The sequence below is a fragment of the Palaemon carinicauda genome, chromosome 20, assembly GCF_036898095.1.
Source record: "Palaemon carinicauda isolate YSFRI2023 chromosome 20, ASM3689809v2, whole genome shotgun sequence".
In the NCBI taxonomy this organism is placed as follows: Eukaryota; Metazoa; Arthropoda; class Malacostraca; order Decapoda; family Palaemonidae; genus Palaemon; species Palaemon carinicauda.
In genome coordinates, this window is record NC_090744.1 from 108,852,498 (window position 1) to 108,878,791 (window position 26,294).

Below are 26,294 nucleotides of genomic sequence, written 5' to 3' on the forward strand. Positions count from 1 at the left end.
TTTATATATACATATATATATATATATATATATATGTGTGTGTGTGTGTGTCTGTGTGATATATATATATATATATATATATATATATATATATATATATATATATATATATATATATATATATATGTATATATATATCTTGTGTGAGACACAGATGAAAGGAAAGGGTGAAGTGATGTTTGGTGAAATGTCTGGTAGAGTGTCTGGGATTGAAAGGGGAAGAGCAAGAGATGGTGTGGCTTTATTGCTGAGTGAATGGATGACAGGTAAAGTAGTGGAATGGAAGGAGATATCATCTAGGTTAATGTGGGTAAGGGTTAGGTTGGGTAGGGAATGTTGGGCGTTTGTCAGTGCGTATGGGCCAGGTAATGAGAAAAGTGAAGAAGAGTGGAATGAGTTCTGGAATGAATTAACTAGGTGTGTAGAAGGACTGGGTAGAAGGAATTATGTAGTTGTCATGGGTGACTTGAATGATAGAGTGGGCGCTGGAGAGGTAGAAGGTGTCATTGGGAAGTATGGCGTACCAGGTGAAAATGAGAGTGGTGAGGGACTGGTAGATATGTGTGTTGAACAAGAGATGGTAATAAGTGCTAGCTTTTTCAAAAAGAAAGATAAAAATAAGTATACATGGGTAAGAGTGGCAAATGGAAGAAAAGTAGAAAGGGCATTAATGGATTATGTGTTGATAACTAAAAGAATGTTTGGAAGATTGAAAGACGTGCACGTGTTTAGGGGTATGGCTAACGGTATGTCTGATCATTTTTTGGTGGAAGGAAAATTAGTTGTAGCAAAAGAGTGGGGGAATAGAGTAGGTGGATGTAAAAGGGAGCTAGTGAGGGTTGAAGAGCTAATAAAACCGGGGGTAAAAAGTAAATATCAGGAAAGGTTGAAAATGGCATATGACGAGGTGAGAGTAAGAGAAACTGGTAATTTAGAGGAGGAGTGGAAGTTAGTAAAAGAAAATTTTGTTGGGATTGCAAGTGATGTGTGTGGTAAGAAGGTTGTTGGAGGCAGCATGAGGAAGGGCAGTGAATGGTGGAATGAAGGAGTGAAGGTAAAAGTGGAAGAGAAAAAGAGGGCTTTTGAAGAATGGCTGCAGAGTAATAGTATAGAGAAGTATGAAAAATATAGAGAGAAAAATGTGGAAGTAAAGCGCAAGGTACGTGAGGCAAAGAGGGCAGCTGACCTGAGGTGGGTTCAGGGATTGGGTCAGTCATATGAAGAGAATAAGAAGAAGTTTTGGAAAGAAGTGAAGAGAGTAAGGAAGGCTGGCTCAAGAATTGAAGAGACAGTGAAAGATGGAAATGGAAGGTTGTTAAAAGGAGAGGAGGCAAGGAAAAGGTCGGCGGAATATTTTGAAAGTTTGCTGAATGTTGAGGATAATAGGGAGGCAGATGTAATTGCTGTTCCAGGTGTTGAGGTGCCAGTGATGGGAGATGAGAATGAGAGAGAGATTACAATAGAGGAAGTGAGGAGAGCACTAGATGAAATGAGAGTAGGAAAAGCATCTGGTATGAATGGTGTGAAAGCTGAGATGTTGAAGGAAGGGGGTGTGACTGTACTTGAATGGTTGGTGAGATTGTTTAATATGTGTTTTGTGTTGTCAATGGTACCAGTAGATTGGGTTTGTGCATGTATTGTACCACTATATAAGGGTAAGGGAGATGTGCATGAGTGTTGTAATTCAAGAGGTATTAGTTTGTTGAGTGTAGTTGGAAAAGTGTATGGGAGAGTAATGATTAATAGGATTAAGGATAAAACAGAGAATGCAATCTTGGAAGTACAGGGTGGTTTTAGAAGAGGTAGGGGTTGTATGAATCAGATTTTTACAGTTAAGCAGATATGCGAGAAATATGCGAGGTAAGGAGGTGTATGTTGCGTTTATGGATCTAGAGAAAGCATATGATAGAGTTGATAGGGGGAAGCAATGTGGAATGTGATGAGGTTATATGGAGTTGGTGGAAGGTTGTTGCAAGCAGTGAAAAGTTTCTACAAGGGTAGTAAAGCATGTGTTAGAATAGGAAATGAAGTGAGTGATTGGTTTCCGGTGAGAGTGGGGCTGAGACAGGGATGTGTGATGTCGCCGTGGTTGTTTAACTTGTATGTTGATGGAGTGGGGAGAGAGGTGAATGCTCGAGTGCTTGGACGAGGATTAAAACTGGTAGGCGAGAATGACCATGAATGGGAGGTAAATCAGTTGTTGTTTGCTGATGATACTGTACTGGTAGCAGACACAGAAGAGAAGCTTGACCGACTAGTGACAGAATTTGGAAGGGTGTGTGAGAGAAGGAAGTTGAGAGTTAATGTGGGTAAGAGTAAGGTTATGAGATGTACGAGAATGGAAGGTGGTGCAAGGTTGAATGTCATGTTGAATGGAGAGTTACTTGAGGAGGTGGATCAGTTTAAGTACTTGGGGTCTGTTGTTGCAGCAAATGGTGGAGTTGAAGCAGATGTACGTCAGAGAGTGAATGAAGGTTGCAAAGTGTTGGGGGCAGTTAAGGGAGTAGTAAAAAATAGAGGTTTGGGCATGAATGTAAAGAGAGTTCTATATGAGAAAGTGATTGTACCAACTGTGATGTATGGATCGGAGTTGTGGGGAATGAAAGTGATGGAGAGACAGAAATTGAATGTGTTTGAGATGAAGTGACTAAGGAGTATGGCTGGTGTATCTCGAGTAGATAGGGTTAGGAACGAAGTGGTGAGAGTGAGAACGGGTGTAAGAAATGACTTAGGGGCTAGAGTGGATATGAATGTATTGAGGTGGTTTGGCCATGTTGAGAGAATGGAAAATGGCTGTCTGCTAAAGAAGGTGATGAATGCAAGAGTTGATGGGAGAAGTACAAGAGGAAGGCCAAGGTTTGGGTGGATGGATGGTGTGAAGAAAGCTGTGGGTGATAGGAGGATAGATGTGAGAGAGGCAAGAGAGCGTGCTAGAAATAGGAATAAATGGCGAGCGATTGTGACGCAGTTCCGGTAGGCCCTGCTGCTTCCTCCGGTGCCTTAGATGACCGCGAAGGTTGCAGCAGTAGGGGACTCGGCATTATGAAGCTTCATCTGTGGTGGATAATGTGGGAGGTTGAGCTGTGGCACCCTAGCAGTACCAGCTGAACTCGGTTGAGTCCCTGGTTAGGCTGGAGGAACGTAGAGTAGAGGTCCCCTTTTTTGTTTTGTTTCATTTGTTGATGTTGGCTACCCCCCAAAATTGGGGGAAGTGCCCTTGGTAGGCTATATATATATATATATATATATATATATATATATATATATATATATATATATATATATATATTTATATATATATATATATAAATATATATATATATATATATATATATATATATATATATATTTATGTATATATATATATATATATATATATATATATATATATATATATATATATATATATATATATATATATATATTTATGTATATATATATATATATATATATATATATATATATATATATATATATATATATATATATATATACACACACACTATTTCAGATGACAATGAGTGCATCCTGAGAAAATAAAACATAATAGTGCCACTGTTACATTCGTCTTTTAATTGCTGTATCGTAAATCTTTCATAAAAATGCTTCATGTATCGCCATAAAAGTTAATTTGACCAACCCCCCCCTTCCACCAAGCACTTTGTACCATTCACCCGCCCCTTTCTAGGACTTCTCCATTTAGGAAAATTGGCCGTTAGACTTTTCTTTGAGGCAATTTAGTGAAAGGATATTTTTCCGTGAGATTTTGGCCGTGAGAACATTTTTCCGCGTAAAAATGTTTCCGCTAGAACAATTTGCCGAGAAAATGTTTCCGCGAGAAAATTTTGCCGAGAAAATGTTTTCGCTAGAACATTTTGCCGCGAGGAAATGTTTCCGCGAGAAAATTTTGCCGCAAAGCATGAAATTGTCATTTTCAGTAATTGCTGAAGTGGAAAATGAAAAATTCTTAATTTTTTAAACGAGATCCTTTACCTCGACTGTATACATTATTCATTTTTATAAGTTATGACTAAAGCCCATACATTATTTACCTTTATCTTAAACTCTTAAGCCCCTATTACACTTATCCGGTTTCCTACGGCGCCGTCGGTCGTGACGCTAGCATATGTTCAAACCGGAGTGTGTGATAGCAAATCGGCCGTATGAAAGCTCATCCACGGCCGGCCGGATGAACTTTCGCCAGTATTAAAGTTGGCCGTACGGCCGTCGTACGTCAGGACTGAGGACGTAGTGTGTAATTGCTCACCATATGGTATGACATCAGTCTGAGTGGCTGAAGGAGTGTTGCCAGATGGTCACTGAATAATTTCTGAGGAATTCTGACAATTCTATTTATCATGAATTTATTATACAAAAGGAAATAAGAAAAAAAATCAATTGTACATTAAGAGTGAGTAACTCTTTATTTCTTTTCTTATATGAATTTAAAGGAAAATTCAATAATACTCAGGCTTATGCATCAAATTAGAATTTTCATGAAAATAGAAAAAACTACGATATTAATAACATACTACAAACTAAGATATGTAAAATATTGGCAATTTCCTCTGACATATTAAATTAATTGTAATTTATTTGACTGAATACAAAAAATAAACTTAGCTTCAATAATATTGGCTCAATAATATATATATATATATATATATATGTATATATATATATATATATATATATATATATATATATATATATATATATATATATATATATATATATCATGAAACCGTGGTATTCACTAAAACAAAAAAAATGGGCTATGCCTAGGCCTACACAGTTGTTTCTTTGGACTGATTTCAACAAATAATTCAATATTTATTCTAAATGGTGAATAACAGATTTAATCAAGTGTAGTTATGTATGAAATCACAGTAGAATGACAGAATCATACCGTATGATAGTTAATCAGGCGACAAGACAACAAACTTAGAACACTGAAGTTCAAATCAGAGTGAACATGGCGAAAGTGACTGTCAATATGGGTACCTTTCGAACAGTCGGATCGATATTGTGCCACTGAAATCCATATGGAAAACATACGTGTTGCCTACATGCTTGAAACGGTTTGGAACATAATCTCTCTCTGTGTCCCATGACCATGTGACGTCTAAAACATGTTGGGATTTGGAACAGGCAATCTCTCTCTCTCTCTCTCTCTCTCTCTCTCTCTCTCTCTCTCTCTCTCTCTCTCTCTCTCTCTCTCTCTCTCTCTTCATTCCATATCCGTAGAAATGTTTAGAAGTTTATGATTTATATTTTTTTCCCAGATTTCTGTATATGTTTATAAAATTTTGGGAAATAACTGACAAATCATTACAAATTTCAAAAGATTCTGCCTTGATTTCTTAGATTCTGACAATAGTTGCATATTTCAGAAGATATCCAGAAATTTCTGATAATCTGGCAACACTGTATATTATAAACAGTCCTTTTTTTCTATTAAAGGTGATACCTGACTTAAGAGTTCCAAATATGTGTCGTGATCCATTCGCATGTAGTTAAACCAGTCATCTTTTTCTAGTGGAAGTTCCTTCATTAAGTTTACATGAGAGTATTTTTGTTGTTTATGCAGCCATTGTTTGAACCAAATCTTCCTTTTCCTTGTTTTCACCTTCAAGTAGCACGCTAGAGCAATAGGAACGAGAATGTCGTCGAGATAAGACATGTCACTCCACCACAAACAGTGCCACACTGACCCACTTGCCTCCGGCCGTACAAATACGTGTAATAGCTCTAGCCGTAAGCCAGAATTTTCCTACGACGCCGTAGGCCAGGTTGGCCGTAGGAAGCCGGATACGTGTAATAGGGGCTTTACGATGCTGCACACTATTAAAATCACCAGTTAATTTGATAAGCTCTTAGATGATTCTTAGCTCTATTTATATGCAAGAAAGAAAAGGTGGAGGCAAGATTTATTGGAATAGTGAAGTGATATCTATTTGTAAAATGCAAGAAACTATAGCAAATATAAAAGAAAATGCACTCAAATCCTCAGAGTGCCTCAAGATCATTGATTTATGCCACGTGTTGGGATTTAGAAGATGAAGGACAGACTCTTCTGCCGTGAACTGTAAGCTTATTAAGAAACATTAGAAGATGGAGACAAAATGGAAGATTGCAAGGTTGCACGATTTGAAAATACATGAAAACTGAGCATGCAATGGAATATTAAGTTTAGTCATGAAATCCTCGATCAGTTATATACTCTAGGCGTCACCATACGACATGAATGTATCTCTTCTGTCTCCTCCTGAATAAGACACAGGAATATCACAATACATTTTTTTTTTTCAAACATTTAAAGATTTATGCGAGTCCTTATGACCTAAAAATATAATGATTCATTTTAAACCAGCTATTTTTTTTCTGATTTTTTTCTGAGATTTTTTCCAACCACGTATGTAACAGGCTTTTTTTTTATTTATAAACTTTTTGTTTACAGAAAGGTGACAGGTATTGGGCTTAAGGTTCGATATCAAAATGGTTGTGATTTTATCACAAAAGTAAAGTGCCTTATGGCACTTGCATTCATCCCGCCTCAAGACACCTTCGATGCATTCATAGAACTTGTGGATGATGATGACGACTTTCCACAAGAACTAAAGGCCTATTTTGAAACAAGTTACATTGGGCGAGGGGTTTGGAGAGAGTCAGGAAACCTGCCCGACTTATAGAGTCTCCTACTGTACTTTTCCCATCCATGTTTAGAATGTGTATGAATTGTGTATGAATGAACTCTTTAAATCAGCTGGGTAACCAGCAATTTAGTTGAGGGTTTCCATAGTGCGCTATAAGCGTATGTAACGAATACCCATCCAAATCTATGGAAAGTAATCATTGTCTTGTAAAACTAAGAATATAATTCAAACTATAAAAGCACTCTGAGAGTGTAGACATCCGCCACGGCAGCTTATTTCTAGAAAACCAACTTACCTGTAGGTTAATTCGTTCAACCTTTTGCTCGACCTTGACCTTGATCTTTGACCTACTTTCCAAATTGAATCTCTTCCACGTCTCAACATAACAATCAATCCCTGAAAGTTTCCTCACTCTATGAGTAAAGTTGTAGCCAGGAAGTTGTTTACAAACAAACAAACAGACAAAAAGACAAACAAGGGAGAAAATATAACCTCCTCCCAACTTCGTTGGTGGAGGTAAAAAGAAGGTAATGAGCGTAAAAAGAGGATAAACAGCAACAAAGAAGAAATACAAAGAAGATTATAAGCACATACTAAACATTGCCAGAGGTTAGGATAAAAAAAACATAATTATCTTTGGAGCAATTGCTATGAACTCGCATGATTTTTAGCATTTTATTATTCAAAGAAATTTCTTAAATTAAGTGTGTATATATATATATATATATATATATATATATATATATATATATATATATATATATATATATATATATATATATATATATATATATATATTTACTTTATTTTCATTCGCCTATTTAATTATGAAAATAAGAAAATACAGATTAGAAATAATGAAGGTAATTTATTTACATACTATATACTATATACTATATACTATATACTACATACTACATACTACATACTACATACTACATACTACATACATACATATATATATATATATATATATATATATATATATATATATATATATATATATATTAGCTGCCATTTATATAGGGTGAGGACTCAAAAAAATAGAAAATAACCACAATATATATAAGAGTCTGGCTATAATCGCAGATGAATGACTGAATTGATTGATAGTTGAAAATACAAACGTATTGTCTCTTTGGTAACAAGCACACCGGCTCACGACTGTATGTATACGTCAGTTACACTGCAAAAAAAAAAAAAAAAAAAAAAAAAAAAAAAAAAAAAAAAAAAAAACCGTAATTTTAATACTAATTTCTCCGTAAAAATATACTGTTCTGCGCTGTATTTCATTGAAATACAGGCGACCGTAATTTTTACCCTACTTTGTTAATATCTTTTACAGGTTGGTGACTGTCATAACACTCATTTACGTCAATATATCTGTTTTCAAAAAGGTAAATTCGTGGCAACATTAATCCTGATTTATTACAGTTTTTTACGGCGAATTTTTAACCTGAATTCTTCTTCAAAATGGTTGAGAGTATTCCAACGGAAGGGATGAAATAAGTCTTGTATCCGACAGTTTAAAACTTAAGGGACCATTGCATTTCCGGTATTGGCCTCCCGATGACGACCTTGACTTCAAGTACAATACGGGTTGTGATGGCCTATTGGAAACGTCCTTGCTTGGTGATCATCGGACCAGGATTCGAGTTCCGCTCAAGCTCGTAGTTTCTTGAAGTGTGTGCAACCTTACCATTCTTTTTAACTAGGGATGGGGATTTGGGGGGAGACTTGAGGTCTTCCTGCTGAGTCAACAGCAGCCCTTCTCTGGCCCTCCCTGGTTATAGCTTGGGCGCTGATCATATGTATATGTGGTTAGGCTCTAGGTCTAGGGTATTGTCACTGTCCCTTGCCGCGGCCATTCATGGGCGGCCTTTGAACCTACGTTATTAAGAGATGACAGAATATACAAAATCCAACGTTATATTTCAAAACTATCTATCTATCTATCTATCTATCTATCTATTTATTTTGAAAACTCCAAGCACATCAATTTAGTCAGGCCTTGTTTATGACACTAAAAGCATAATCACGATGCCATGCTACAAGAAATGTAGTAGTAGTAGGTTGGCCAAAGCACCAGGCACCCGTTGAGATACTACCGCTAGAGAGTTATTGGGTCTTTTGACTGGCCAGACAGTACTACATTGTATCCTTCTCTCTGGTTACGGTTCATTTTCCCTTTGCCTACACACACACTGAATAGTCTGGCCTATTCTTTACATATTCTCCTCTGTCCTCATACACCTGACAACATACATTACCATACAATTCTCCTTCACCCAAGGGGCTACTGCACTGTAATTTTTCAGTGGCCACTTTTCTCTTTGTAAGGGTAGAAGAGACTCTTTAGCTGAGGCAAGCAGCTCTTTTATGAGAAGGACACTCCAAAATCAAACCAATGTTCTCTAGTCTTGGGTAGTATCATAACCTCTGTACCATGGTCTTCCACTGCCTTGGGTTAGAGTTCTCTTGCTTGAGGGTACACTCGAGCACACACACACATCTTATTTCTCTTACTCTGGTTTTGTTAAAGTATTTTATTTTTCATATAAAAGATATTTATTTTAATGTTACTCTTCTTAAAATATTTAATTTTCCCTTTTTCCTTTCCTCACTGGGCAATTTTCCCTGTTGGATCCCCTGGGCTTATAGCATCTTGCTTTTCCAACTAGGGCTGTAGCTTAGCAAGTAATAATAATACATACATACATACATATACCAAAGGCACTTCCCCCAATTTTTGGGGGGTAGCCAACAACAACAAGAAACAAAACAAAAAAGGGGACCTCTACTCTCTACGTTTCTCCAGCCTAACCAGGGACTCAGCCGAGTTCAGCTGGTACTGCTAGGGTGCCACAGCCCAACCTCCCACATTTCCACCACAGATGAAGCTTCATACTGCTGAGTCCCCTACTGCTGCTAACTCCGCGGTCATCTAAGGCACCGGAGGAAGCAGCAGGGCCTACCGGAACTGCGTCACAATCGCTCGCCATTCATTCCTATTTCTAGCACGCTCTCTTGCCTCTCTCACATCTATCCTCCTATCACCCAGAACTTTCTTCACACCATCCATCCACCCAAACCTTGGCCTTCCTCTTGTACTTCTCCCATCAACTCTTGCATTCATCACCTTCTTTAGCAGACAGCCATTTTCCATTCTCTCAACATGGCCAAACCACCTCAACACATTCATATCCACTCTAGCCGCTAACTCATTTCTTACACCCGTTCTCACCCTCACCACTTCGTTCCTAACCCTATCTACTCGAGATACACCAGCCATACTCCTCAGACACTTCATCTCAAACACATTCAATTTCTGTCTCTCCATCACTTTCATTCCCCACAACTCCGATCCATACATCACAGTTGGTACAATCAGTTTCTCATATAGAACTCTCTTTACATTCATGCCCAACCCTCTATTTTTTACTACTCCCTTAACTGCCCCCAACACTTTGCAACCTTCATTCACTCTCTGACGTACATCTGCTTCCACTCCACCATTTGCTGCAACAACAGACTCCAAGTACTTAAACTGATCCACCTCCTCAAGTAACTCTCCATTCAACATGACATTCAACCTTGCACCACCTTCCCTTCTCGTACATCTCATAACCTTACTCTTACCCACATTTACTCTCAACTTCCTTCTCTCACACACCCTTCCAAATTCTGTCACTAGTCGGTCAAGCTTCTCTTCTGTGTCTGCTACCAGTACAGTATCATCCGCAAACAACAACTGATTTACTCCCATTCATGATCATTCTCGCCTACCAGTTTTAATCCTCGTCCAAGCACTCGAGCATTCACCTCTCTCACCACTCCATCAACATACAAGTTAAACAACCACGGCGACATCACACATCCCTGTCTCAGCCCCACTCTCACCGGAAACCAATCACTCACTTCATTTCCTATTCTAACACATGCTTTACTACCTTTGTAGAAACTTTTCACTGCTTGCAACAACCTTCCACCAACTCCATATAACCTCATCACATTCCACATTGCTTCCCTATCAACTCTATCATATGCTTTCTCCAGATCCATAAACGCAACATACACCTCCTTACCTTTTGCTAAATATTTCTCGCATATCTGCCTAACTGTAAAAATCTGATTCATACAACCCCTACCTCTTCTAAAACCACCCTGTACTTCCAAGATTGCATTCTCTGTTTTATCCTTAATCCTATTAATCAGTACTCTACCATACACTTTTCCAACTACACTCAACAAACTAATACCTCTTGAATTACAACACTCATGCTGGTATGTAACAGGCTTTTTTTTATTTATAAACTTTTTGTTTACAGAAAGGTGACAGGTATTGGGCTTAAGGTTCGATATCAAAATGGTTGTGATTTTATCACAAAAGTAAAGTGCCTTATGGCACTTGCATTCATCCCGCCTCAAGACACCTTCGGTGCATTCATAGAACTTGTGGATGATGATAACGATTTTTCACAAGAACTAAAGGCCTATTTTGAAACAAGTTACATTGGGCGAGGGGTTTGGAGAGAGTCAGGAAACCTGCCCGACTTATAGAGTCTCCTACTGTACTTTTCCCATCCATGTTTAGAATGTGTATGAATTGTGTATGAATGAACTCTTTAAATCAGCTGGGTAACCAGCAATTTAGTTGAGGGTTTCCATAGTGCGCTATAAGCGTATGTAACGAATACCCATCCAAATCTATGGAAAGTAATCATTGTCTTGTAGAACTAAGAATATAATTCAAACTATAAAAGCACTCAGAGTGTAGACATCCGCCACGGCAGCTTATTTCTAGAAAACCAACTTACCTGTAGGTTAATTCGTTCAACCTTTTGCTCGACCTTGACCTTGATCTTTGACCTACTTTCCAAATTGAATCTCTTCCACGTCTCAACATAACAATCAATCCGTGAAAGTTTCCTCACTGTATGAGTAAAATTGTAGCCAGGAAGTTGTTCACAAACAAACAAACAGACAAAAAGACAAACAAGGGATAAAACATAACCTCCTCCCAACTTCGTTGGTGGAGGTAAAAAGAAGGTAATGAGCGTAAAAAGAGGATAAACAGCAACAAAGAAGAAATACAAAGAAGATTATAAGCACATACTAAACATTGCCAGAGGTTAGGATAAAAAAAACATAATTATCTTTGGAGCAATTGCTATGAACTCGCATGATTTTTAGCATTTTATTATTCAAAGAAATTTCTTAAATTAAGTGTGTGTATATATATATATATATATATATATATATATATATATATATATATATATATATATATATATATATTTACTTTATTTTCATTCGCCTATTTAATTATGAAAATAAGAAAATACAGATTAGAAATAATGAAGGTAATTTATTTACATACTATATACTATATACTATATACTATATACTATATACTACATACTACATACTACATACTACATACTACATACTACATACATACATATATATATATATATATATATATATATATATATATATATATATATATATATATATATATTAGCTGCCATTTATATAGGGTGAGGACTCAAAAAAATAGAAAATAACCACAATATATATAAGAGTCTGGCTATAATCGCAGATGAATGACTGAATTGATTGATAGTTGAAAATACAAACGTATTGTCTCTTTGGTAACAAGCACACCGGCTCACGACTGTATGTATACGTCAGTTACACTGCAAAAAAAAAAAAAAAAAAAAAAAAAAAAAAAAAAAAAAAAAAAAAAAAACCGTAATTTTAATACTAATTTCTCCGTAAAAATATACTGTTCTGCGCTGTATTTCATTGAAATACAGGCGACCGTAATTTTTACCCTACTTTGTTAATATCTTTTACAGGTTGGTGACTGTCATAACACTCATTTACGTCAATATATCTGTTTTCAAAAAGGTAAATTCGTGGCAACATTAATCCTGATTTATTACAGTTTTTTACGGCGAATTTTTAACCTGAATTCTTCTTCAAAATGGTTGAGAGTATTCCAACGGAAGGGATGAAATAAGTCTTGTATCCGACAGTTTAAAACTTAAGGGACCATTGCATTTCCGGTATTGGCCTCCCGATGACGACCTTGACTTCAAGTACAATACGGGTTGTGATGGCCTATTGGAAACGTCCTTGCTTGGTGATCATCGGACCAGGATTCGAGTTCCGCTCAAGCTCGTAGTTTCTTGAAGTGTGTGCAACCTTACCATTCTTTTTAACTAGGGATGGGGATTTGGGGGGAGACTTGAGGTCTTCCTGCTGAGTCAACAGCAGCCCTTCTCTGGCCCTCCCTGGTTATAGCTTGGGCGCTGATCATATGTATATGTGGTTAGGCTCTAGGTCTAGGGTATTGTCACTGTCCCTTGCCGCGGCCATTCATGGGCGGCCTTTGAACCTACGTTATTAAGAGATGACAGAATATACAAAATCCAACGTTATATTTCAAAACTATCTATCTATCTATCTATCTATCTATCTATTTATTTTGAAAACTCCAAGCACATCAATTTAGTCAGGCCTTGTTTATGACACTAAAAGCATAATCACGATGCCATGCTACAAGAAATGTAGTAGTAGTAGGTTGGCCAAAGCACCAGGCACCCGTTGAGATACTACCGCTAGAGAGTTATTGGGTCTTTTGACTGGCCAGACAGTACTACATTGTATCCTTCTCTCTGGTTACGGTTCATTTTCCCTTTGCCTACACACACACTGAATAGTCTGGCCTATTCTTTACATATTCTCCTCTGTCCTCATACACCTGACAACATACATTACCATACAATTCTCCTTCACCCAAGGGGCTACTGCACTGTAATTTTTCAGTGGCCACTTTTCTCTTTGTAAGGGTAGAAGAGACTCTTTAGCTGAGGCAAGCAGCTCTTTTATGAGAAGGACACTCCAAAATCAAACCAATGTTCTCTAGTCTTGGGTAGTATCATAACCTCTGTACCATGGTCTTCCACTGCCTTGGGTTAGAGTTCTCTTGCTTGAGGGTACACTCGAGCACACACACACATCTTATTTCTCTTACTCTGGTTTTGTTAAAGTATTTTATTTTTCATATAAAAGATATTTATTTTAATGTTACTCTTCTTAAAATATTTAATTTTCCCTTTTTCCTTTCCTCACTGGGCAATTTTCCCTGTTGGATCCCCTGGGCTTATAGCATCTTGCTTTTCCAACTAGGGCTGTAGCTTAGCAAGTAATAATAATACATACATACATACATATACCAAAGGCACTTCCCCCAATTTTTGGGGGGTAGCCAACAACAACAAGAAACAAAACAAAAAAGGGGACCTCTACTCTCTACGTTTCTCCAGCCTAACCAGGGACTCAGCCGAGTTCAGCTGGTACTGCTAGGGTGCCACAGCCCAACCTCCCACATTTCCACCACAGATGAAGCTTCATACTGCTGAGTCCCCTACTGCTGCTAACTCCGCGGTCATCTAAGGCACCGGAGGAAGCAGCAGGGCCTACCGGAACTGCGTCACAATCGCTCGCCATTCATTCCTATTTCTAGCACGCTCTCTTGCCTCTCTCACATCTATCCTCCTATCACCCAGAACTTTCTTCACACCATCCATCCACCCAAACCTTGGCCTTCCTCTTGTACTTCTCCCATCAACTCTTGCATTCATCACCTTCTTTAGCAGACAGCCATTTTCCATTCTCTCAACATGGCCAAACCACCTCAACACATTCATATCCACTCTAGCCGCTAACTCATTTCTTACACCCGTTCTCACCCTCACCACTTCGTTCCTAACCCTATCTACTCGAGATACACCAGCCATACTCCTCAGACACTTCATCTCAAACACATTCAATTTCTGTCTCTCCATCACTTTCATTCCCCACAACTCCGATCCATACATCACAGTTGGTACAATCAGTTTCTCATATAGAACTCTCTTTACATTCATGCCCAACCCTCTATTTTTTACTACTCCCTTAACTGCCCCCAACACTTTGCAACCTTCATTCACTCTCTGACGTACATCTGCTTCCACTCCACCATTTGCTGCAACAACAGACTCCAAGTACTTAAACTGATCCACCTCCTCAAGTAACTCTCCATTCAACATGACATTCAACCTTGCACCACCTTCCCTTCTCGTACATCTCATAACCTTACTCTTACCCACATTTACTCTCAACTTCCTTCTCTCACACACCCTTCCAAATTCTGTCACTAGTCGGTCAAGCTTCTCTTCTGTGTCTGCTACCAGTACAGTATCATCCGCAAACAACAACTGATTTACTCCCATTCATGATCATTCTCGCCTACCAGTTTTAATCCTCGTCCAAGCACTCGAGCATTCACCTCTCTCACCACTCCATCAACATACAAGTTAAACAACCACGGCGACATCACACATCCCTGTCTCAGCCCCACTCTCACCGGAAACCAATCACTCACTTCATTTCCTATTCTAACACATGCTTTACTACCTTTGTAGAAACTTTTCACTGCTTGCAACAACCTTCCACCAACTCCATATAACCTCATCACATTCCACATTGCTTCCCTATCAACTCTATCATATGCTTTCTCCAGATCCATAAACGCAACATACACCTCCTTACCTTTTGCTAAATATTTCTCGCATATCTGCCTAACTGTAAAAATCTGATTCATACAACCCCTACCTCTTCTAAAACCACCCTGTACTTCCAAGATTGCATTCTCTGTTTTATCCTTAATCCTATTAATCAGTACTCTACCATACACTTTTCCAACTACACTCAACAAACTAATACCTCTTGAATTACAACACTCATGCACATCTCCCTTACCCTTATATAGTGGTACAATACATGCACAGACCCAATCTACTGGTACCATTGACAACACAAAACACACATTAAGGGGACCGTCCGCCATGTCCGCCATTTTTTTTCTAATGAACCAAATTACACCATTTCTATATATGTTTTAGACATATATAATACCTTCAATCATATAAAAATTTCAAGTCATTTGATCAAAGACTTTCGGATTTATTAGCAAAAATCATGATTTAAAAAAAAAACTTAGGTACATTTTTCCCAACTACTATAATACCAATTGTATTGAAACTTTTACCATAAAAATTACTCTATCAACCGAACAATTCTGTCAGAGAAAATTTTGATTTTCCTTTTTTTTTTTTAATGAATTTTTATTTTTTTTTCCTCGTCTAGACGGAAAATAATCATGAAAAAAAAAAGTGAAATGAAAATTAAAATTTTGTCTGACAGAATTGTGGCATTTTTAATCTTCTTTTCAATGATATATTTATCTTCAAAATTGAACAATAAATAACTGAGAAAAATGTACCTAAGTGCGGATAAGTATGTTTTCGAGTTATGAGCTCCTAAAGATTTGCCATGTAAATTTCTGCATTTTTCATAAAAAAAAAAATGAAAAAAACATTATTATGGAAACTTACTTGTTATTTTTATTGTTGATATTGTTGATTTCTACAGCATGGCTCCTGGTCCCCCCCCCCCCCTTAAAAGGGGTATTAATACCCTAAGTGTACTAATACACTTAGTGTAAGGGTGTCGGGAGCTGCCTCCTCCCTCATTGTTGCCAGGGTTTTGCAGAGCTAAAATGCTCCAGCTTTATATTCTTCTCCTTGTTTCTCTGTCTTCTTTGTTCTTGTTTTTATTCTCTCTCTACTTCTTGCTCTTTCTGTATCATAAATTTTGAGGGAAGTGTCTATATCAGGACTTTTTCCAAATAACTTTACCATCAAGTTACTTTGCATGTATCCAAAATTATTTTCCAAAACTGTTAACCTTGATGCAAATTTTACTCTAGGCATGCCAAAAAACTTTTGTTTGGGGCACTTCATCCAAAGCCTAGAATGCAGAGATTCATTTTGATTTTGAGTCCAGCCATGCAGGCATCTTTGCAATAATTTGGGGTCAGCCAAACTATTGAAAACACTTCTTATGTGTGTGCGAAGCTCATAGGGTATTCCTGCAAGATGATTTTTCCTTGTTGCATGTGATGGTATTTTTTCTTTTTTGGCTACAGCTCTATTGTAAAAACACCATGATTCAGGCCCAGCAGGGCACATTTGATGGACTGGGTGTTCATCATCAGATGTCAAGTGATAATAGATAGCCCAAATAGCATTTCGCATCTGATCCACTGTTGTGTTTATATTATTTCTTATTGCCATACCATAATATACTTGAATATTATTTATAATGGCTTGGGTCAACTTGTTTTTTCCTGACAATAAACTTCTTTTCATCTGTTTTCCGCTTTTTGTTGTTATATATTCACTCACTTCTGATTTCATTTTTATGAGCCTGTGGCCCATTCTTTTTTGGGCATGACAAATACACTCCTCCTTCTCTACCTTCACACCTTCATATGGCCCTTGGCCTTCATTCATTTCACATACTGCATTGTATGCACTCGAGTCCCCATCCCCAACAAATGTTTTATATCTGAAACCATTATTCAATGATCTCGACCACATTCTCGTTGCTTCTTCTGCTTCCATAGCACCAGATTTTCCTTTAAAGTTTTTATTGCACTTATGATTTGGCTCATTTCCTTCTTCTTGTCCTTCCTCATTTCCTTCTTCTTGTCCTTCCCCATTTCCTTTGTCACATATTTTGCAATAATTACACAAAATTTCACAATCGAGTATTTTTCCTGTGAACACATCAATAACGAACCCTACACCTACGTGTGACTTATGGCCCCTTGATAACCAAGTTCCATCAAAAGACACATCTATATCTATTACGCCATTTTCATCAGGTATTGCCAACTTATTTTCTATATAAAATTTCTTTACATAATCATACGTATATTTTTGCATATCACTGTAATGTTTTTCCATTTGTTTATAAAGATAAGAACTATGTCTGGCATAAGATCCCGCTGCCAGAGGCTTGCAGAAAAATCCTCCCATTTTATTCAGGCCTGCTCTTCCTATACCTGTAGTAAGAGAATGATACACTTCCTGTAAATTTGCTTCACCAAATTTATGACATTCCCTTCCCCTCCCATGCCTCCTTGGGGGGAGGTAGCTAATGTCCGTATGGCAACCATCACAAGATACTCTAAATGTCGTATCCCATCTGTCCCTTTCTGCGTGTACACTGACTGACTTTCTACAGTTTCGCTTTCTACAAGTCACGCCTTTCATCATTCCTTCTAGCTGTTCTTTTGAAATTGTGTATTTCTCATCATATTCTGGGATATCACTAATATCAATCCCAATTGTATGATCAGGAACTGGCGGTGAAATCGAGTCCTCACTCACGTACAGTGAAGGTTGAGGGCTTGAAAGCAATTCCTGGCTTACATCCCGTGACGTGGATGGCTTAGGCTCGCTAAATTCTCCTTCATCTGGCAGCGAAAATGAATGACTAAGCTCCGACGTAGAAGGCTCCGCTCTCTCTCTCTCTCTACTAAGCTCCGACGTGGTAGAAGGCTCCTCTCTCTCTCTCTCTCTCGCGCAGACAATGCGAGAGCTGATGACAAAGAAATCGATTGTTTTTTCTTCAGTTTTTCCTTCCGAGGACTCGCTAATTTTGAAAGAATTTCTTTCCTTGTACCCCTCTTTACAATGCTTTTCCTTGGCATGATGTAAAATTCACGAGGAATTATAAAAAACACTGATAAACACGTGGGCGAATGTAAACAAAAACACGTGCGTCTCACTCTCACGAGGTCTAAGACTGTACTGGCGTGTGTCGCCTAACTGCGTGTTCACTGAGCTCTCTTCCCCTGATACGCTACATCATTGCCAGACGTACGAAATTCGAGAAAAAAAAACGAAAAAATCGATGTATATATACAAAAAAAAACACGCAAAGACGAACTGTCAAACTCAGCCGCGCAGACGACGTCCCAGGATGACGTCATGATTTAAAAACCCCCGTATCATCATTATTTATGAAAATAATGGGTTGAAACTTCTGGAGAGCATGTACGATATGTTTCTCTATACAGAGAGACAATAAAACGATTTTTGAATTTTTCAAGTTGGTATGCCAAAATACCACCGCGGACGGTCCCCTTAAACAATCTCACCAACCATTCAAGTACAGTCACACCCCCTTCCTTCAACATCTCAGCTTTCACACCATCCATACCAGATGCTAATAATAATAATAATAATAATAATAATGATAATAATATATGTACGTATATTGTACATACATGGTACATAAATGTATTTTGTTTGTACACTTACCAAATTTTGAATTTTCCTTTAAGACCTAGTTACTTCTTTTCATATTGTTGGGATTTAGGGGGGCTTCCAGGTCTCTAAAAATTTCACCTAGAGACTTGTGAGACCTTCTCTTAAACTTATTTAAGAGCAAGCTAATTATTATACACGTTTGTAAGAAATTCACTATGACTGCCACAGTTATAGCTGTCACCATCCACGGGTAACTGAAATATCCAAGGATGTGTTTCAAATTTGTTTCATTCCATGTACCCTCTGGTGGTTTCTCCGGGTCTTCTGATACTCTACCCTCTGGTTGTTTCTCCGGATACTCTGATACTCTTGTGGAAGGCGTTGGCGGGTACAAGGCCGGGGAAATGACTGGGCATGGGGGTGAAGATATTTTAACAGAGCCCTTAACCTCCTCCAGAGTGATATCAGAGCCATTTCTCAGTATGATACTGGCAGGGAGGCGCTCTTCAAACTTGTTAAAAGTCACCCCACTGATCAGATTCCTTTCACTGGAGTCCAGGATCAGAGACTCGGGCGGGAAATAATCCACAGTAGAGTCCTGGAGTTGGAAACGCCCTCTGCCAGAGATCTGCAGCCTCTTGAAATCTTTGATTTTGCTGCTGTGGATCTTCAAAGAGGTATCATCCCCAACCACATCTTTTAAGCTGAGGACATCCACTTGCGAACCAATGACTGTCAGGTGACCAGGTTTGGTGCCAAAACTGAGCTGCTTGATGTGAGATTCATCAGCGTACACTGATGTCATTCCGTCGTGAATGAAATCAAGGGTGACGTTTTGGATGTTCAGTCCCATGCTCAAGCAGTCACTGAGAGATTCTCCTTGCAGGGTGACCTTTGTAATGTGCTTCAAGGTGAGGTCTATGCAGAGAGAAGTGTCAAAGTAGAAGTTGTGAACCCGCTGGATAATGATGGTTTGGCATTTCTCATCTCCGGTGCATGCTGGGTATTCATCCAGGTAAACAGACTGAAATATAAAGAGTATTAATGATTTGGGGGATTTGTATCATTTTGATTGGAATTCGTGAAATTTATGAAAATCTTTGATAGGTAATGTTGTTAATTTGATTCAAATAGAGAGTTGGGTGATAACCATAACATGGAAACATATGGTAATGGGGCCAGTGATAAGATCACAAGCAAACCCTTTATTGTGTGTGAGCGTGTATGAAACACGTACAGTACAGGATGTTAAGAGGTAACTCATGAAATCAAAGTTCACTCCAGACAAATTAACTGGAAAGTAAAACATATAAGGTATTTAGTGATTAAGTCTCTCTCTCTCTCTCTCTCTCTCTCTCTCTCTCTCTCTCTCTCTCTCTCTCTCTCTCTCTCTCTCATAAACGCCATTAACAAAGCTGAAAAATCACATTCATATTTATGATGGGCCATTCACAAATACTGCATATGGTTGGCCGAGGTACCAACCAACCGTTGAGATACTACCGTTAGAGAGTTGTTGGGTCCTTTGGTCAGATAGTACTAAATTTAATTCCACTCTGGTTACGGCTCATTTTTGCCTACACATACACCTTGCCTATTCTTAACACATTCTCCTCTTTCATCATACACCTGACAGCAATTAAGATACAAAAAAAGTTCTTCACTCAAGGGGTTAAAATTATATGTCATTGTTATTGTTCAGTGGCTATTTTCCCCTTGGTAAGGGTAGAAGAGACTCTTTAGTGATGGTAAGCAGCTCTCTAGAAGGACACTCCAAAACCAAACCATTGTTTTCTAGTGTTGGATAATGCCATAGCCTCTTCACCATGGTTTAGCACTATCTGTGGTTGAAGTTCTCTTACTTGAATGTATACTCAGGCAAACTATTCCATCTGTATCCTTATTTTCTTCCCTCACTGGGTTATTTTTCGCGGCATAAAGGATTTGCCACTTGCATAGGCGACAAATCATTAACGGTCAAGTTTGATATATATGGTTTAACTCCAGTAACAAATTCTGAGCCGATAAATGACTAATTGGCATCTTGAATATTCTCCCCTGAGTGCTGGGAGGAAGCCTGATCCCTTAGTCGGTAATTGGAGTGCCTAGAGGAAGGATTGTCTAGTTTTTTGTGCGTGCCGCGACCTGTTTTTTCCCTGCGCGATTGTGTTTATAGTCGTGTGACCTCTCTAACTATAATGTTAACAGGTTATACAGTAGATCACATGATAACATTGTGAGGGTGATCGAATGTCATAAACCTGGTTTAAAAACCAAAGAAATCAGTGAGCAAACCGGTTTGAAGCCTTGAACCATCTGGAACGTCCTCGCCAAGTATCAGGCGCTGGGGGATACATCTGTACCCTCCCATTCCAAGAGCCCTGGGAGGTCGATAGAAGTGTGTTAGAGATCCTCTCGATCTAAAGCGTGAAGCAGAGCTTCATCCTTCTCATTCTACATGTAAATTTAAGAAAGAAAACCCAAAGATTTTGGGAGACGTTGCTGTAAGGACAGAGCGCAAGTACCTGAAAGATCAGCTCGGGTTCAAGAAAGTCGTGGTGCGGAAAAAGCCCCTTATTGTAGCAAATCATAAGGCTCAAAGGAGGGAGTTTGTGAAGGATTTTGGGCAGTGGGATGTAGACGATTGGAAGAAAGTATTGTTTAGTGACGAAGCGACATTCTTAGTGAGTTTTAGCAATCCAAGCAAAGTGTGGCGTAGCCCACGCGTGAACCCTTGCGACGAAAAGCTTTGTCAACAGCGAGAAAAGTACCGTGCTGGGGTTATGGTATGGGGTTGTTTCGATTCTGGTGGTGTTGGTGAGTTAGTGATATTAGTGAATCAGTACATTTATTACACATTGTTAAACGACATATTGGAGTCTAGTTTTGAGAAGATGGGCTGTGAGATTTTTCAGCAAGACAGCGCACATTGCCACACGACTCCATTGCTTAATAGTTGGTTTGACGATTGTGGTATTGAGCCTTTACGTACATGGCCAGCAAATTCACCTGATTTATCACTTATTGAGAACCTCTGGGCACTTGTAAAACGTAAGCTGCAAGACATAGAGCTCTCGACCATTGAAAAGCTTAAGGACGGCTCCAAGCTTGTAAGAAGAACAAGTTTGGCCCGTCTTAAGTAGTAATGGATGGTTGGTGAGTACACAATTAAAATTTCATATCTGAATTAATAATGTGTCTTTTTTTTACAGATTATTTTAGTTAGTGGTAGGTCTTACGCTCTCATAAAATACGCTAACAGTAAATTATTTATGCCGTGACTGTATATATATATATATATATATATATATATATATATATATATATATATATATATATATATATATATATAGATAGATAGATATAGATATATATAGATATATGTATATATATATACATATATATATAGATGTATATATATATACATATATATATATATACATATATATATATATATATATATATATATATATATATATATATATAGAGAGAGAGAGAGAGAGAGAGAGAGAGAGAGAGAGAGAGAGAGAGAGATACATATATACATATATATACATATATATATATATATATATATATATATATATATATATATATATATATATATATATAAGTCTATCTATCTATCAAAAATTACCGGAAATTCGAGCATTCATGAGGCTTTTAGGATATTACCTGACAAAAGAATGCGACAAGGAACCGAATGCAGATTTTGCCAAACTAACTTATCGTCGACTAATGCCTTCCAAATCGAGCTAGATGGAAATATCGATTGAAAGACAAATGCATTCGCCGGATTTTTCTCGCTCTGTAAATGGGAGAACAAAGGGACTATCAGGTAGAGCAGACGCGTAGAGTCCCCTTCAACTCTGGCTTTTTTTTTATTCTTTTTTTACCATAGTCCTTAATCCGATGCAACGTTGCTTTTAAAGGATTTATATCAGCATGTTTGCTCTACAGCTGAAGGATGAAATGTCAGGTTGTAAAAGCCAGCAAGAGGGGTGGAGAGTTACTTTGCCAAAGAGGTGGCGTTAGCACTCCCATTGGGTGATTGAAAACCCGCCTGTGGTTTTAGCATTTTTCTTTCAGCCTGCCTATACCTTGTATGTAGTGATGTTTTTTTTTTTTGGCTTCTTTTTAACATGGCTGACCATTCATCAAAGCATCCTGCTTTTCCAACTAGAGTTGTAGGTTAACAAGTATTATTATTATTATTATTATTATTATTATTATTATTATTATTATTATTATTATTATTATTATTATTATTATTAGCTAAGCTACAACCCTAGTTGGAAAAGCAGGATGCTATTAGCCCAGAGGCTCCAACAGGGAAAATAGCACATCGAGGAAAGGAAAAAAGGAAAATAGAATCTTTTATGAAGAGTAACAACATTAAAATAGATATCTTTTATATAAACTATAAAAACTTTAACAAAACAAGAGGAAGAGGAATAAGATAGAATAGTGTGCTCAAGCGTACCCTCAAGATAACTCTAACCCATGACAGTGGAAGACCATGGTACAGAGGCTATGGCACTATCCAAGACTTGAGAACAATGGTTTGATTTTGGAGTGTCTGTCTCCTAGAAGACCCGCTTACCATAGCTAAAGAGTCTCTTCTACCCTTACCAAGAGGAAAGTGGCCACTGGACAATTAGTGCAGTAACCCCTTGAGTGAAGAAGAATTGTTTGGTAATGTGGGTTGTCAGGTGTATGAGGGCAGAGGAGAATATGTAAAGAATAGGCCAGACTATTCAGTGTGTGTGTGTGTCGGTAATTGGAAAATGAACCGTAACCAGAAAGAAGGATCCAATTTAGTACCATCTGGTCAGTCAAAAGACTCCATAACTCTCTAGAGGTAGTAATAATAATAATAATAATAATGATAATAATAATAATAATAATGTTAATGATGATAATACTGTTTCCTGTGTCTACTTTCAACATGGTTGAATAAATTCCAAAGGGCATCCGTGTTGTCTTTCAGCCCACTGTCAAAGGCCTCTGATAGAATTTTCTGCTCTTCTTTTCTGTGACTGATTGGTTGTCAAATGTCTAATGCTGTCTTTCAGCCAACTACCAATAGGTCTTCTGTATTTTAGTATTTTTTGTCTCTCTCCAACATGGCTGACTGGCTTTCAAAGGCACATTGGGTCTTTAGTTTTTTCTCTGTCTTTCAAGGTCCGGAAGAAGTGTATTTTGTTATTTTTTCAACTTAGCTGACACCAGTAGTGCCTTTAATTCAAAGTCTTAAGGTCTTTAGTAATGTCTTGATGGCCTTCCTCAGCATGGCTGACTTTTAATAACTTCGAGTAAACAGAAATTCATCAGTACAGCTAATTACCTCTGCCAACAAAGTTGGGAGGAGGTTATGTTTCCGTCACAGTTTGTCCGTTTGTTTGTGTGTCAACCACTTCCTGGCCACAATTTTACTCATAGAGTAGTGAAACTTTCAGGGATTCAATGTTATGTTGAGACGTTCAGGGGATTCAATTCTGAAAGTCCTTTGTCAAAGATCAAGGTCGAGGAAAAGGTCAAGAAATAAGATGCCATGGTGGAGGTCTGCATTCTTTGTGCTTTTCTTATTCTATTATGCTATAAGTTTTCACTTATCTCTGGCGCAATAGGTCATTGAATTATTTTCTCGGTTTATAGCTCATTTTCATGTCACTGGCCTATTTTTGTGAGCTTGTTTTAGAACGGCTTTGAAATCGTTTTTTTGTCACTTAAAGACAAAGCCCTCAGAAGATATTTGGAGTTGAATGGCAGGACAGGATAAGAAATGAAACTGTAAGAGAGATTACTCGAGTGCCATATGTGAATGAGATCATGATGAGGGGTAGATGGAGATGGTTTGGACATGCTATTCGCACTCCCCAATAGAGATTAATTTACCAAAAGTTCAGCTGGGCTTCACAAGGCACTAGAAGAGTTGGAAAATCCAGGCCTACATGGCTGAGGACTATGAAGCGCTAAGTAGGAGGTGATGAATGGAAAAGTATTGAATTAGAAGCTTAAGATAGAGACGACTGGCGAAATCTAACCGAGGCCCTTTGCGTCAATAGGCGTAGGAGGAGATGATGATGATGAATCTGTGCAACTGCACCAACAACAAGAAGAATAGTAAAAATGCTTGCCTATTCTCTCTTTTGCGACCATCCTCATTTCTGATAACTGTAATTAACTTTAGCAACAAATATATTAATATTATTCCGCTAAATCACCGAGTATTTAAGAAAACAACATACTGGGATAATACTTCTGACATTTTTTTTCCAGGCAATTTCATGCAATCACAGATTCCTGCGTTATGTCAGTCGAAAAGCGTTTAATTATTCCGACAGCAAATAAATTGGACCGTCATCGCTTCATATTTAAAAACTTGTCCTACATACTTAACGCCACCCCCCCCCCTCCCCATTTGCAGGCCCACCCATGTCCTTTTATTTATGCGGTACAGAAAAAGAACGAATTTTTACTCTCACAAAATAAAATAATTTAATTAACCGTGAAGCTCGAAAATATGCTTAAAAGTATATAAACTAGAATCCGGTTCCGGTACCGTATTATCTCGAAGTGTTAATGGAGTCGTCCATGGTCTAAGATCTATCTGTGGGGGGAATGTTGTCAAAATGAATCGAGTAGTTTCGACGTGATCCTGTCCACAGACAGACAGACAAATAGACAAATAAATAGACCAACTCGAAAACATAACCTTCTAGGCAGAGGTGATAAATGCTTACCAACATACGGTCGCACTTATATACATTCTGACTTCAGAAAATGACACTTAAACGTTTGGACTCTGCAAAAGCATACAAGTATACATACATACATGTATTGCTATCTTTCAGAAATACTCACATTCATACATACAGGTCACATGTAGTCCCATTTCGAAGTTCCATTGGAGCGTATGTAACTGAATTTGAAATCATTCGTTTTTCTGACGCGTCCGTGTTTTATCCAATGACAAAATATGATATAAATTATTCACGGACGTATTAGGTGAAAGCCGATGAACCGTTAAACGAGGCCTCTGTTGCGAGAGAGAGAGAGAGAGAGAGAGAGAGAGAGAGAGAGAGAGAGAGAGAGAGAGAGAGAGAGAGAGAGAGAGAGAGAGAGAGACCTATACTGTGATCTATCTCAATACTGTTTTTCCAAGTACACCTTCCTAGGAAGTAAATTTCCATCTATTAAAATGATGGCAAAGTGTTGCGCGCGCGAGAGAGAGAGAGAGAGAGAGAGAGAGAGAGAGAGAGAGAGAGAGAGAGAGAGAAGGGACCTTTACTGTGATCTATCTCAATACTGTTTTTTCGAGTAAAGTTTCCTAGGAAATAAATTTCCATCTATTAAAATGATGGCAAAGTGATGGAGAGAGAGAGAGAGAGAGAGAGAGAGAGAGAGAGAGAGAGAGAGAGAGAGAGAGAGAAATATGGTAATGTTTCTCATTATAAATTCC

General features: G+C 38.0%; 2 protein-coding genes across 10 annotated transcripts in view; one reads left to right on the top strand and one right to left on the bottom strand.

The window, feature by feature from the left end:
• The window catches only part of LOC137614359 (uncharacterized), a 194,174-nt gene that overhangs the window by 126,352 nt on the left and 41,528 nt on the right, over positions 1-26,294 (bottom strand). For 5 of the 9 annotated variants that reach the window (XM_068344148.1, XM_068344147.1, XM_068344140.1 and 2 more), the window contains exon 5: positions 16,124-19,853. The exons of the other annotated variants lie outside the window; for them this stretch is intronic. In XM_068344148.1, the coding sequence (XP_068200249.1) occupies positions 18,906-19,853 (948 nt within the window). In that variant the 3' untranslated portion in view covers positions 16,124-18,905. Of the gene's footprint in view, positions 1-16,123; positions 19,854-26,294 lie in introns of those variants that run through there. 9 annotated transcript variants of the gene reach the window in all.
• The window catches only part of bma (SCY1-like protein bma), a 262,484-nt gene that overhangs the window by 95,847 nt on the left and 140,343 nt on the right, over positions 1-26,294 (top strand).